Here is a 16160-nt window from a genome sequence, read left to right as displayed (position 1 = left end):
GTGGGTTTATAGCTGGGGTTAAATATGGTTTGGAATAATGAAAAAAAAAGAAAACACTCTCAGTGTTTTTCAGCTACAGTGCTCAGAACCCACATACCTGCACAGTTCAGGTTCAGGAATCATGAGTCAGGTGTGTTTGAAGCTTTGATGCTGCGTGGATCAGCGACTATGAGATTGCATAAAGTAAAATAGCCAAAAAATACGCTTTGCACAAGAACGACAAATAAACACACCACACGCCAGTCTTGTAACAGTCTTCATTTATTAATCTACTGGCCATGAGGTCAAAAAGAAACAATTCAATCACAATATTGTTCTCGGAATTATATTACAATTATTAGTAAAAATGAACTTCGAAGTTGCAGTAGAACTTCCTACAGTGTTGCACGACTGGATTGCAAAAGACCAATCCTAATCCACACATAGCTGGTGATCACCAGTGAATTGAGACTTTGAAGCCATGCTGCTAATGAGTTTTACTGTGACGGAAAGAATCCAAAGATGACTAGCTATTGATAGCGTTGCACATTTCTGTTTCAGACGACAAGAATGAGAGTACTCTGCATTTCACATGCTGTATAATCGCGGAGCATGCGAGGACACGGCTGTCGTAGTGTAATCTGACAATGGCAGCTAATAGTAACGAGATTTCTTTTCATGGGTTTGTTAGGGTCCCTTCTGCTACTACGTTGCTCAAACATGTTCTGCTAATCTTCTTGTATGATTATTGAAGCAGTCAAAAGTTCTTAAGCATCATCGCTTTAACGGTTCATATTTCTACAAAAAACGCATTGCTTTATATCGAGACGCTTATATAGAAGTCTCATTATAGTCCCTTTTATTTATTAATGCATTTTATTGACCTATTCTGTGTTCCGAATTGAATGGCACACCAGTCAAAGCCGAACATTTTGCTATGTTTTATTACCTGGGTGAAATTAGCTGCACTAAAAGACTTGCTCCCTGAGACCGGATTAATGTACAACCTGCACGTCGTGCGGTTCTGCACGGGGAAGAACGTTCTGTCGTTGAGCACTGAGTATGAGCTTAGTGGTCTATATTGAGCAAGATAAAAATCACTTGAAGAGCCCTCTGATCACTTTTGCATATACTAGGCGTACATGTGTATCAGATCAGCACCAGACTTATTTGCCAAAAATGGGACCAGAATAATTCAACTGCTATAAAACAAGGCCAAAAGCAACACAGCTCAGACAGCATGCTAAGATTTACAGAACAGAAATATAGATTTACATTAATTTAAGAATGACTGAGTATTATTATTATTATATTACTGTGTCTCTTTTTGTACAGATAGAAATGTGAGAAATAGAAATTTGCAGAACTGTTACACTTGTATGGATTTATAAAATTAGGTAAACATAACCATTTCTTTTTTAATAAGAAAAACTTTTCTCTAACAATTTTCAGACTGCTCAAATATAATATGTACACACCTAAACAAATGTCATTAACCTGAAAATTCAGCTACAACAGCTTCTTTTTGAATTTGAACTTGTTTTTTTTACATAGATTTCTTTTAAGATATATTATACGAGATTTCCTGGTATGACCTTCATTTTTGTTGTAAGTTTTTTTCTGAAACAAAGAAGATATACAAGTAATTCAGTGGTTATAAAAATAATAATAAAAAAAAAAAAAAAAAAGCCCTACAATACATTGTAATTGTGCCCACATACAGGATCTCATAAAAACATGTTACTTCTAGGAAATACAAGGCCAGCAAACTTTAAAGACCTTCAAATACATAATAATGAAGAAATCACGAGTTTGTGTAAAAGTGTCCCTTATTAAACCAATAAATGGCCTGGAAAATATGAATTCCTAATCACGTGTAAGTGCTAAAAAAGGTAAAAAAAATTACTGATTCTGAAAGTCACATGTTTTCTACATGTGGTTGTTCTGGTCTGATTGCCAAATCACATTTAGGTCATTAAAACTATAACAATATTGCAATAACGAGTAGATTCTTTGATTAGCAGTAACGGGTACAGAGCTTTACTGTTTTTTTTTTACTGTTCTTTACTGCTTTTCTGCTCCTCTGAGGAGATATCAACATCTAATAGACATTCATCGTTCAGCTTGTTGACACAATGTTAGAGAACAGTCATCGCCACTGAAATTTCCTCCTCCCCTTCCCCACACAGGGCAATGGAACAGTCTGTAGTCGTTTAAACAGTAATCAGTCAAGAGCAAACAATGCTCAGACAGTCCGGTCTGACATATTGTCATATTATAAAAAATAATATCCAATTAAATGTTTTGTTTGTGGTTGTGTGTATGCATAAGCAATGTGTGTGGGTTTAATCTATGTGACTGCTCAGGGCTTTGAGGGTTTTCCCCTACAACTGCCATGCTCTAGATTTCCTCTCCCTGCTTTATTCCTCACTCTGAACATCCAGTCAACATCTGACAATCTATCACTCTCTATCCCCGTCCTCTCTCACTTGGTTGCCATGACACTCTGTTTTAGAATTTATTTATTTTTCTCTGCTAGTATTTAATGGTGTTGCCCTGGTAACCAGGCGAATGCAGTGCCAGTGTTGGCCAGCGGGGGTAGTGGAGTTGCAGCACAGCAGCTCAACAGGGAAGCCAGGAGCTAACATCAAAGTAAAAAATGAAGGGCAACTGCCTTGTTACTGTGGCAACACCCACAAAAGAATGACCTGGTGTGGGGGGCAGCTGTGTTCATTATGGGATTTTCGGTGACCGACACGATAACGTGCGAACCGCACCCTGTGGTGACAGAAAGTATGGAGTGAGAAAAATAAAAAAGACAAGACTGACACTTTAGACTTCACATCAAAGCTTGACCTTGGTGCCAAAGGCAAAAGAGTGGTGACCCCTGACCCCTGCTCGATTTTTTTAATAATGTACGTAATTAAGTTTGGATGCACTCCAGCTGGAGGTGTTGTAAACAGAGAGAAGAGAGGTGAAAATAGTCAGAGACTTGGGCGCCTAGTCAAAGGGGCGTGGTTAATAGGAAGATAAGGCCCAGTTAAGGCCCAGTCGGGGCAGGAAGACGCTCGAGAATCCAGGTGATGATCTCTTGAAGGACAGACTCCGCCGTCTCAGGCAACTCATGGTGCAGGGCATGAAAGGCTCCATCATATACCTGATACACACACACATAGAATATGACAGTTTTTTTTCCCAGCAAGCACATAGTGGTTGTTTCATTCTGTTATGGTAAATATGCAACAATGTGATGAGCATTGACCAGATAACTGTGTAGATAACATCCACAGGCTTATGAGCCAAATAATCTGTAAGCATGCTTACCATGTGTACCAGATAGGAATGTATGGCCCTGACTGTAATATTAAATGTATGAACACCACCGCATAATTTATTAACTCTTCATGTACATGCATGCTGATATGAGCCCCCCTCCAACCCCACTGGTTGGTTTGACAAGACTAGTATTTAAATTCATTGTGTATCTGCAGGGCTATGTCTGCATACCTTTATTTTCTTGTCTGTGCTTTTAGCTTGGTTGTACATGAGATGGGATCCTCTGACATCGCAGAGCTGGTCCTCAGATCCATGCAGAAGCAGGAAAGGCCAGGAGATGTTGGGAAGCTCAGTTTTGATGCGGTTTAATGCAGCCATCATCTGCATTCCGGTCGACACCCGTAAACCCCCGTGATAAACCAGTTCATCGGTTTCATACACCTGCACCTGCAGCACAAAAGGGGAAGTGTGTTTACATTACCATTATATATATATATATATATATATATATATATATATATATATATATATATATATATATATATATATAAAAGTATAATGTTCAGAAGGTCAGGGCTTTAAACTCCAGAACTAATAGGCCCTTGAGCAAGGCCCTTAACCTCTCTGCTCCAGGGGTGCTGTTCAATAGCTGACCCTGTGCTCTGACCCCAACTTCCTAACAAGCTTGGATTTCACTGTGCACTAATGTACACATTATGTGACAAATAAAAAGGCTTTTTCATGTATATAGTGTAACAGGAAGCTATTCAGGATTGCTGAAACTGCCTTTCAGTCACTGCTTCAGAAAATGGTGCAGTCACATTTACTGGTTTATCAAAAGCTTTTATTTAAATAGGATTACACTGCTGGCTGAGAGGTTTGATTTTGTGGCTATATATAATTGAGATGCGAGTTAGTGTCATAGTGTATTCAGTCTGTTTTATGCTCTGCGGTTGCTTTGTCACAATCAGGATTATCTGGATTAGGGATCATATAACCTTAATCTTTTTGTGATGTATATGCAATACAATCGATGCATGTTCCGGTGTTCGGATATGTAGTATATGAAGTCTTTTTTTCCCTTCAGCCTTGATACTAGATGTGCTTTTGTTGTTCTGAGCAAGAACTACCTGCTGTTCTTGTGTTGTTGGGGCTATTTAAGCACAACCTACTCTTGGTCCTGTCTGAACACCCTTTCTTATTCTTGTTGAAGCCATTGTAGGTTTTTTCTTATGCATTCTGAACAAAGACTTCAGACCCACCCTACTTGTATAGTCTATAAGCTTTTTTCAACAGTTTATAGGTGTGTTGGGAAGGGAAATGAAGAACAGTGACTTCTGACTGTGTACTTCAATCAATTATTTTCGCTTTGATAGGCTAAATGATTAGAGTCATCAATGGGCTTACAGTCAAGGTATCAGACTTAATAATTAAAAAAAGTTAAAAATTGTATCACTTGGAAATCTGTTTTGTACAAAAATAGATACAAAACAATACTGTGAAAAATATATCCACCCTACGAATCAAACCATGCATAACTTTCAGTTACAATATAGAGGCATACTTCCCAGATCGTCATCTAGAAAACCTACAGCCTATGTGCTTTCACTTAGCGCTACTTCTTGGCATGTTTACCAAAGCCTTTAAAAAAACCCCAGTTTGCACATCTATGGTAATACTAAAAATTGTAGCTGGAAATGTCTCAAGACAAAATTAAATTATCTAGTGTTTCTAAATTTATGAACAGATTGTGGGATTGGTATTTCAAAGATGCTGTCAGTGGTCAATACATGAATGACCTTCAGCTTCCTCTAATTGTCTGTGGCTAAAAGCCTCTAGAGCTGGCTTTGCTTTAGTAAAGTCAGATGATCTGATTCTCACAGTCCCTGCTGGTGACAGAAGCTCTATAATATAAACTAGTTTACTTGTTTCGTGCTTGCAGAGCTAAACCACATGGATTTTTTATGTTCTCTGCACCTTTTATACATGTTTAAAATCATTAAAACTATACAGAGCAATTAGATAAAAGCTACCTGACATTAAAATGCTTGAAACTGTAAGAGTTTAATAATTTTGAAGAATAAAAAAAAACAACAAAAAAAAAAAAACGAACGGGCTGGGATATGGTATAGTATGTCATATTTGGAAGGAATGTTCTAATAAACCACATAAAAAACATATAAATTGTTCGCTTACAATAACTCAAGCAAACCTGAAAGGCTTTAGGCTTTAGCTTTGTAAAACAATAGTCAGAACCATAGTGTATAAACCTTATTAAACCTCCTGAACTTGCAAAATTTTGTTAATGGAGAACTAATGCATACAGCTGACATTTGGCTGCTTCACTTAGACGCATGACCTTTCACACAGATTCCGAGTTCACTACCTGTTTTGGGTCCCGAGAGATCAACTTGGCATCGATGTAGCCGATAATGAAATTGGGAGCCATATGGTTCAGGACTTTAGCAACAAAAACCTGCAGGCAAAAGAAGAAGTCAGACTAAAACAGATAACAGGTAACAAGGTACAAAAATAATTATAATAATAATAATTATTAATCGATGCCATTTAGAATCAATAGGCCAAGAATTGAAATGAATATAAAAACTATATTTACATATAGAGACAAGTTATATAAAATAGAACACAAAAACAAATTTATGAGACAAAAGAATTTTGACAAAGAAATTATAATTATTATAATGTAATTATTATAGATTATTATAAATTATTATTAATGATAATGTGTCCTGTTTGTCTACTGACTTATGTCAACAAATCAGCAATTGCTTTCAGCATGTACATTTTTGTTGTACAAGACAATAGCACTGATTAGAGTAGTACTCCTTTTAAACAATGGCTTTACTTGTCTCTCACATTTATTTGATACCTGTTCTGAAAAGATTTGACAAATAAGGTCACCAATAAACAATATAAATAAATAAATAAATAAATAAACACTTATCACACAATTAACTCCTAACTATAACATGTGTAAATGTTTATATTTTCAAATATAGCCATGCATATAGTGTTAAGAACCGTAGGCAACACTTACCCAGATTGTTTAGTTCAAGTAAATATTGTCAGAAAACAATCCAATTGTAGGATTATACAACCCAAACCCCAAATAAATGTGGTGAATGATACAGAGACCAAAGCATGTCATGTATGTTTACATATTCAGCTGTGTTCCAGTGGTTAGTGTTGTTGACTTAACACTAACCACTGGCACCTGTTCCTCGTTTTCCTCCACACCGCACTCTTTCATTTCCCCCTACATCATACACTCCTTATTTCCCACCATACCACACTCTCCTTACCACCACAGTAAAAACCTCTTTGCTTTTTCACTCAGCCTTGCCAACATTCTTTGTGTCCGCTCACCAATTTCTTTTTTTTTAATTCTTGTCTTTATCTTTGCCTGGTTTTGATCACCACTTGATTTAAATGTGTTAAATTCATTCTTTGTACTTGGCTTTTCATCTTTTTATTTCTCCATCTTGATCCTGGCCATGATTGCAGTGGATCTGGGAACAAGTTGGAAGACTTTGGCCCACGAGGAATGCTAGTTGATTGCAGTGCACCACACACATTCACACCTACAAGGAATTTAGCTTAGCCAACCGGCCGACTTGAACATTTTTAGGACAGTAGGAGGAAACTAAAGAACCCAGAGAAAATCATTCAAACTTGCAATAAGCTGAGCTCAGGTTCAATCCAGGACCCTAAAAGTGTGAGGCAGCAACATATTGCTATTATATATATAATATTTCTCCGGTTTCATTTAGATTTCGGTCTATTGCTTTCTGGCTTTTTACTATATTTTATGCGTTAAAATACAGTGAAATGTGAAAGTTGATGCCTCCCAGGTTTAAACCAAGACCCTAGAGCTGGGAGGCAGCAAAGTTATGGTATATTTCTTTCTGCTATGTATAATTCTTCTCTTGCTTTGTTTAGATTTTGGTCTCTTGCTTTTTTATTGTATGCCGATGCTCACAATTAATATAAAATATCTAACATTGGTATTTCCTTACTGAAATATAACATGGCAATCTCACATTATGGAACATAACTGGGTGTTTTTATGTGTGAGAATATGATTTCACCTTGAAGGGTGTTGCAAATTCTGGGTTCATCTGTATCATGGGACCGATCAGAATAACACCGGCGATATCCTGCGGCCTCTCGCACGTAGTTAAAATAGAGATGGCACCACCCTGCAGTAAAACACAAATACACACGTCAGGGTGCTTGAAAAGAAAACAAGCCAATGCTGTTCTCTTGGTGAAGCTGGACTTTTGCTCCTGTTGTTTTAAAGAGATAAAAAAAAAACCCAACAACAACAACAACAAAAAACAACATACATACAAGAAAGTCCAAATAACAGGTACCGTGAGATTGAGGAAAAAAATTAATCAAGCGAAAAGGATTCATTACTATTCACTGTGCCACTGGGCGGCCATTTTGTTCTCACTGTGTTCAGTAGTTCTTTATTAGGGTTTTGAATATTCATGAAGTGAGTTTCAGACTCAAAAGAGGTTCCCAGCACTAGCGCACTACTTTGAACAGGTACACAAATTACTACACTCTTTAAAATGATACAGAGTACCGCATTTAGTGTGTAACCAGGAACATTTCTAGCACACATTCATACACACAACATCTTTCATGTCACCAACTTATGAGACCTATGGGTGTGTGATGAAAAGGAAGATCATTGTTTGTCCAGGAAGTTCCTTTGAATTCCCAAAGCATTTTCCCAAGCTCCCAAGATTACAGGAGATGATATGCACGCAACATGTGCACAGTTGTTTAACACATGTTGACACCAAAACAAAGCCATGTATACAAACACAAAAGGTTTAACACTTAGAACAAGTCTACTGCAGGGACGGGAACAGAGCAGTTTTTCTCTGCCTCTGCCTCACACACACTGCTATTGGGAATAAATAGCTGCATTGTCTCAGTGGCCCCATTAAACGCTGAGGACTTGAGGCTTATGTAAGAGTCTTACAAATTGACATTATATGAAAAAGAAATAAATGGCAAAATGTAAGAAAGAGAAAATAAGAAAATTTAGAGGTTAAATGGAAGAAAATGATAAAAGTGATCATGGTGAAATAAATAAAGGAATAAAGAAAGAACTAAGAAATGAGTTGCAGTTACAATGCTGTCGTTTCAATGCTGATCTGTTGGACTGGAGACAGAATGAAGGCTGTACTGTTACAATACCGTAATGTGCGGTGAATGGGATGAGAGGTAATTATGTGTAACAAGGCTTTGGAAACTGTGCTCTAAGATTGGCTCAATTATAGAGCCAATCATATATATTTTATAGCAACTCGTTAGAAGATGTATAATAAATAATTTTACCACATTTGAACATCCAAATCTGATTGGTCAAAAGGTGTTAGTTCAGATATGTTTATAACAATCTGCTCATTCCAATTCATTACTACTTTCTCGAATAAAAAGTCAATCAAAGGGACTTGTATGTCAAATGTAAATATTGAAAGAGTGTTGATATTTTACAATGAAAAAAATATGAATATGGTGAAGTTTACTGTAAGGAGACTTTTTTTAAAAGGTTTCCGGAAGGATCCTCCAGTGTCAATGCTTAGTTTTTTTCTACTTATAATAAGCAGTCACACCTGCTGATTGTTTTTCATATCAACCAAGTAAGACAGCGAGCATGTTTACAATAGAAATTACATAATTTCTGATGGCTTGTTTAAAAAGTGCATGTATGATGTGAATTTGCATGTACTGGACTGTCTTCATTCCCAGTCTGGGATCAGTTTTTCCTATAGTCTCGATTTAAACATGTTACACAGAAACATCATCAACCAAATATCAAAAGTTATACATTTCGTTACTTTCTTTACCAAATAAACGTATTCATGATTAGTTCCTCATAAAGCAAAATCTGTTCATAATCAGTTACCTTTTTATAAATTCAAAACTCTTACGCACGTCTTACAAACTATTTATCATCACATGTTACCAGAACGCCGTGTCCAGCTTCACAGTCACGTCCTTCTCAATAGACATTATGGAAGAGGTGTTCCCAAAAAAACAAGTTCTATTATTAAAACACAGAGGCATCCACCCTTCCTTTCTGACACCCTCGACAGGCTTCAGCTCAAAAACATGACATCGACTTGTGGCTAACGCAAGCACCCAAAAAACACGAGACCTAAAGGTGTACAAACTTTTTATCTAAGTCTAGTCAACTCAATTCACCAGATCAGACGGCTCTAACTCGTGAACTTGTGGTGTTCACAGTGTATATTTAATACATAATACGTAAGTTTACATAAAACCGGATAAAAAGCACAAGATGGAAAATCTATATAGTTGTATTAATTAAATATATACAGTAGAATACAGACTAATGCAAAAATGCTGAGATCTGAAACACAGTACATTTCATAATTAAAGAAATGATTAATCAATACATATAAAGAGGTGGCACTACAACATCATCCTACAATTTGAGAACCCTGACAAACAAATTGCAATTAAACAGCTTTTTTAATAAGGAGCATGCTGTGGAGTGTCAGAAACGTATTTGTGAGCATGAAAAGGTGAAACGAGCATGCAGGGGGACTCTCAGGTGTGAGAGCACATCACTTCGTTAAAAGCACTTGCCCTTCACTTGTCACAGTGTACACTTCGCTAAGCGAGTCAAGGTGGCTCATGACAGCACGAAATATAAAACTCAGTATAACGAGTTTATGGGCAGCATTGGGGCAAATCAACAATTCTTTCAGGAATTATTTTATTAAAGTTAATTATTTTAATATCAGGGTAATAAAAACAAGTACTGCACTCACTTGTACTCTTTGATAGATCTCTAATAAAAAAAACTAATATGTCATAACACATAACTTAACATAACATAACATATCACACATGACTCAATGGGCCAGCTGGGTCTTATTCCAGAAAGTCATCTGATGCCACGTATAATTGCTCACAGATGTTCTCAAATATTTTGACATTCTTAGATGTCATACAGACAAATCCAAATTCGAGGGAAAATACATCTACTCTGTGGGGCAGATGGAAAAACATGGCCTTTAATGGAATGAAAACAGTGAAGTGGCTCCATGACGGAGTGCTGCTGGCATGCAGAGGAAGAAGAACACCCGGCCTGTCTTTGTGTGTGCATGTGTGATAAGCTGTGATATTAACTCTTTTTTTCCGCAGTTTAAATAAGGTGCGTGGTGTAGGATATATAGTCTATCGCAGATAAAGTCAGCACCGTGGATCATTATAATTACAGCCACACCAAAAACAAAAGAAGTTGGTCTCATTAGATTCCCATATACACTATATAGAAAAAAGTTTGTGGACACCTGACTAAGATTCGAATGTGCTTTTTTGAACATACCATTCCACATTCAGACCCTCTTTACTCATATAATAGCCTTCTCTCTTCTAAAAAGATGTTCTACTAGATGTTTCTCCTAGCATGCCTGTGAAAAGTTGTGCTCATTCAGCTGCAAGGGCGTTAGTAAAGTCAGGTTTCTCCAAAGCGTAGGCAGTAACAGCTCTAAAATAGTACATGAATAAAAATAAATAAATAAAACAGTACTTGCTTCCCTTTTTAAAACATTGAACATTTTGTTTGGACTACAGCAGGGTGCTGCCTGGTGACCTGCTGTCTTTAAGGTTTGGGTAGTTTTGAATGTAATGGCTCACATTCTGGCTGAAAAAACAGTCAAAGCACATTACCACAGTTTCTATTCCATTTATCCCGGCTGCCTGTTAAGCTATGCTTTGAGTGTACAGTCTTCTAAATGGTTTAACTCTAACATATTTTGCTGATCTCCTGAAACAGTATAGCCCATCAAACATACTTCATTTAGCCTAGGCACTTGGTTATGCTTAAGCCTGAAATACATGCCAGTAAAGATTTAATAGTCTTAAAGAACAGTAGGAAAACCTTAGCTGGCCACTGGAAATATTGAAAATAGGTAGCAACCAACAAGGTGTGATGTCAATGCATTCAAATAAAATGACAGTATGCTTCTGGGACTAGGATCATACTGTTTCTTCTACGGCCTCATCTGATGAAAATAGTTTTTGGAAATTTATTTGGAGCTTGATAAATGCGAAACTCCACCCCGTCCCATATTACAGTTTGAATTTGGACATTTATTATGAAAGTGTTACAAGTACTTGAGTTTTCGATATAAAAAAAAATCTAATTCAACAAACTAAAAGAAAAAAGCAGCTCCAATTGGCCAACTAATTAAACCGATTTAATTATGAACACTATGAGTTATTTATATAATTTTACTTTAAGAAACTTTAAAAAAAGCTTCTACCTTGCCACAGCCAACACTGTAAATAATAAAAGTGCATTTTAGAAGAGGATTTGAGACATGCTGTCAGAGAAGTGAATGGTTTCCGCCCCTCCCCACCCCAGTGCATTCAAACGCCTTTACTGGCCAATCACAATGGAAGAGGATGGGCAGTTTGGACACTTTGGCGTTGGAGAGCGACTTTTTCGGACTATCACACACTGTTCCATCCCAAAGTGTTTTTCTGTTGCTTTGAAGGCCTGTTTGGATGGAAGATATGTATGAGTCTTTAATCCTCAAAATCACTGGCAAATGAATCCAACGGTAACTAAGGGTCCACACATCCCTGTCAATGATCAAGTTAGTTAGCTAACTGGATATTTATGGTAAAAGTTTTACTATTTGTCTGGTCATCTGTTCAAAAAAAGCTTATACAGTATACATTTGAGGAACACCTGTACACCTGTACATCAGTTATGCGAATAGATTAATCATGTAGCAGAAGCACAATGCGTATAATCATAAATCAAGAGCTTTAGAATGAGAAAAATATGTGATCTTGGTGACTTTAAAAAATACTCTGGTTTCTGGTTCCAGAAGAGTAAGTTTGAGTATTTCAGAAACTGCTGATCCCCTGTGAAATTCTCTCCAGTTAAAACTAGAGCAAAAAGACTGAGGAAGTAACAGTTCTTTCTTCAGACTTTCTGGTAATTCCCTACTGATCTCTCTCATCCACAGAGTGTTTCAACCTACAGAACCTTCCGGCTCACAAGATTTTTTTTGTATTTTTTTTGCCCCATTCTGGTGTACAGGCATTTTCATTATAGTGGATGGTGATTGTATATTCTGCATTCTAGCAAATATAGCTACAAACAGTTTTACACCCTTTCCCTTTTTTTTACACATTTACAAAGGTGTGGGTTTGACAGTTTGAGGCAGAACCAAACTGCTTAGTTAAACAGAGCTTATTACTGGGGAAAACAAGAGTCAATAATCAAAGTATGTGAGAATGGTGATAAAGCACAAGATGACACAAAGACTAATCCATATTCATAAACAGATAATACCAGGGTCAATGAACCAGATTAAACACAATAGTTGGGTAAAATAAGAACTGAAAGAAAAACACAAGGGGGAAAAAAGCTAATGACTGCAGAAATTATACACACATACATACAAATGGAGAAGCAAAGCAAATTTACCATTCGATACCTTCAATTAAGCAGCAATAAGTACCATGCTATTTAGGAGCTAAAGAGATCACACACAAAAAAGATTTGGATGCTGTAGTAAGTGGATTAGTTTTTGACACAGTAGAAAAAAAGTCAATTAAAAAATGAATCCCATTATTAATTATGAAGACTATGTGAGCTGAATTCACATGGTCTGTTTGTTTGCTCCTGGGGCTGTCTTTGATTGTTCAAAACTTGATGTATGCGAATGATTTGGGTATGCATATATATATATATATATATATATATATATATATATATATATATATATATATATATATATATATATATATACCGACCAGACATGCTTATAACATTATGACCGGTGAGTAAATAGTGCTGATTATTTTTTTATCATGGCACTTGTTGGTGGGTGTTATATATTAGGCAGCAAGTGAAAATTATTTTTTCAAAGTTAATGTGTGAAAAGCAGAAAAATAGGCAAGCGTAAGGATTTGAATGAGTTTGAGGGACAAGATTGTGATGTCTGGACGACTGGGTAAGAGCATCTCCAAAACTGCAGCTCTTGTGGAGTCCCAGTCTGCAGTGCCCAGTATCTATAAAAAGGGGTCCAAGGAAGTCATGAGTGGCCAAGGTGAAAGCCGGCCCATGTGGTCTGGTCGTATAGACAAGCTCCTGTAGCTCAAATTGCTAATGCTTTTAATGCTAGAGGGGGTCAGAAATGTTTTGGCAGCAAAAGTGCACCAACACAATATTATGTCTGGTCGATGAATATAAAGAAATACCTAACTGATACATTTTCGATCATTCAATTTTAATCAGCTCTTTAGCCTGGTCAAGGAAATGGTAGATCCAAAGTGTATCCCAGGAAAACAGGGGCAGGAATCACAGGACAAAGCAGGGCATCACACATTTTTATGCCTTTGGGAAAATCTGAATATTAAAAATGTTTTTTTTTCTTAGACAGGAGGAAACTTTAGAACCCAAATGAAAAGCAAATAAGCATATGGATAACATGTGAAACTCTACAAACACAGTAACCAAAAGCAAACCTTCTGCACATCCAGCCATTCTGAAACACATTCTCTGGTCAATTGGACGCATGTGGTTAAATGGGGAATGTATGGGAATCTTACCATCGAGTGGCCAAGGATGAAGAGTGGCAGGTTGGGGTGTCGTGCCCTTATCAAGTCGATATGCTGCAGAGAGTCTCTGATGTAGATCTGAAAGTTTTTAATATTCATCCTTTCCCCTTCACTCTGCCCATGGCCCACTGCCAGAAGAAAAGAGAGAGAGAGAGAGAATATTAATAAAAAATTTATTAGGGGAATTAAGTGAAATTAAGAGGATAAAAAAAAAATCTCTCGGCTGTGACACACACCCACGCGCTCATAATATAACTGAGAATAAGCGAAGGAACAGAGGCTGAAATGAACAAAGGGAGAGAAGAAAAGAGGGTGGAAGTGTAAGAGAGGGTGAAGTGAATCCCACTGAGAGGAAAATTGCTTGTCTAATGGAGCCTCCGATGATTTTCTGTAGAGGTGTCCACACAGTGCAAGACCCGACACACCGTGTTCCAGTAATCATACACTCACACACACACAGACACACACACACACACACACACACTCCTCAATCTTGGAACATGGTTTTGTTGTGTGAATCATTAGTTACCATGGCACTCCAACATCAAGTGACATTTAAAATATTCTGGGCACGTACACTTGATATTTTCCCTCAATGTGCTTCACCCCTCTTTCCCGTTTCATCTTTCATCTTCCCTACACTCTCTTGTTTTCTCCCTCGTCCTCTCGTTTTTATTGTCCTCTCTCCCCCTCTATCTTCTTCGAATCTTCTGACACTTCACATTCATTTTTGTATAGCTGCAAATTTGTTTGTGAGTGTGCGTGTATGAGTCTGTATGTGTGTGTGTGTGTGCACGCGCATGCATTGGCAGCATATCTCTAAGCATGAGTCATGACAGGCACATCAAGTGTAGAACAGCATATAATCAATCAAATACAGCTGTGTGATTTGCTTCTCTTTCTTCAATAAGCCGCCTGTTTAAGTGATTCACTCTCATAACTTCCCTACACGCTCGCTGTCGAGAAATGACGACTATCTCGGCTGCTCCTATTCTATAACTCTGTGTGTGTGTGTATGTTTGTGTGTGTGTGTGTGTTGGATCACTTTTGTCTGCTTAGGATGTCACTCACCGTGATCATGGGCGAACACATACAGGGAGTGTTGGGTCAGCGTGTGAGCGACGCTGTCGTACAGGCTGCAGTGCTCTCCGGCTCCATGCACCACAAACACCAGTGCCCTGATTCACACATACATTCTATATTTAGTAACAGGCAACATATTGGATGCAAGTTGCAGAAGACTGACTTAACCTTGTTATAAATGTGTAACGACAAGGAAAATCGTGCCACGGTCAAATTTCCTACTCCTGCCTATAGTACTGGAAATTGCTATACATAACTAAAATATATATTTTCCTATTTCATGTATCAGAAAAGTATTTTTTTAAGTTTGTAAAGAGACCCTACAGTGCAAAAAAAAAAGGGTGTTTAATGTAATTTTGTTCCTATGTAGGGCAACAGAAACTATTCTCAGAAATTTTAGAAAAGGGTAGCGTACACCTCTGTCAATCACTAGCCAAAAATGGGCATCTGTGAGCTCATGCAAGCGGAAGGAGGCAAATAGTGTTTTTCTCTAAGTGTGTTATGCTGCCCTGTGTTGAAGTATGAGGAAACTAAGCATAAACGTCTAAAGGTTGCGCATGTTAACCTTCTCGCTCACTGTCAGGACACTAAACTCCCAACAAAAATACCCGTCTCAGTGTGTGAACAGTGAAAATACCTGTTACTAATTAACCCCCATCGATGCCACCAACAAACCTGTCTATAAAAAGGACTTTCATTCATGAACCCTTTGCAAAGTATACGCTCTGTCTGCATTGCTCTCAACTGATACCAATCCATGTTTATCCATTTCTACTATTCTGCTTTTGAATTACAATTCAAAATTACAATGTTGTTCTTTGCCCCTGCTTTTCATAGTTAATGCTGTTTGTTTATTGCCTGACCTAAAGCTTGTTTTCGACCCTGATTTAATTTACAATGTGGATTTGTCTAGTATTGTTGTGTTAAACTGCCTAAACTGCAGTTGTATCTGTTTGAACCATCTTGACATGACACTCACCAATTGGTAGCTGTTGTGTAATAGAGGAGACCTGACTGGTGGGTGGGAAATGGACAAGACTTAATAAATTGTGGAAAAAATAAAATAAGATTCCATTCTGATTTCTGTAAATGAGCATTGTGTCAATGTAACTGTGCCTTTCAATGTGTGAGAAAATCATGCAATGCTTTAGATATTTTTGGAACGTTAA

The 16160-nt window shown here is 37.3% G+C and overlaps 1 protein-coding gene across 2 annotated transcripts in view; it reads right to left on the bottom strand.

Annotated features, from left to right (window-relative positions):
• Positions 1–243: 243 nt before the first annotated feature.
• mgll (monoglyceride lipase) overlaps positions 244–16160 on the bottom strand; it is a 26478-nt gene continuing 10561 nt past the window's right edge. For both annotated transcript variants that reach the window (XM_046871549.1, XM_046871548.1), the window contains 6 exons: positions 14980–15086; positions 13900–14036; positions 7365–7475; positions 5642–5731; positions 3487–3702; positions 244–3136 (listed from right to left, as the gene is read on the bottom strand). In XM_046871549.1, coding sequence (XP_046727505.1) covers positions 3020–3136; positions 3487–3702; positions 5642–5731; positions 7365–7475; positions 13900–14036; positions 14980–15086 — 778 coding nt within the window. In that variant the 3' untranslated portion in view covers positions 244–3019. The remainder of the gene's footprint in view (positions 3137–3486; positions 3703–5641; positions 5732–7364; positions 7476–13899; positions 14037–14979; positions 15087–16160) is intronic.

Source organism: Silurus meridionalis, chromosome 17 (assembly GCF_014805685.1).
Source record: "Silurus meridionalis isolate SWU-2019-XX chromosome 17, ASM1480568v1, whole genome shotgun sequence".
In the NCBI taxonomy this organism is placed as follows: domain Eukaryota; kingdom Metazoa; phylum Chordata; class Actinopteri; order Siluriformes; family Siluridae; genus Silurus; species Silurus meridionalis.
The sequence above is the reverse complement of the archived record's forward strand: the minus strand, read 5'-3'. Positions and strand labels throughout refer to the sequence as shown.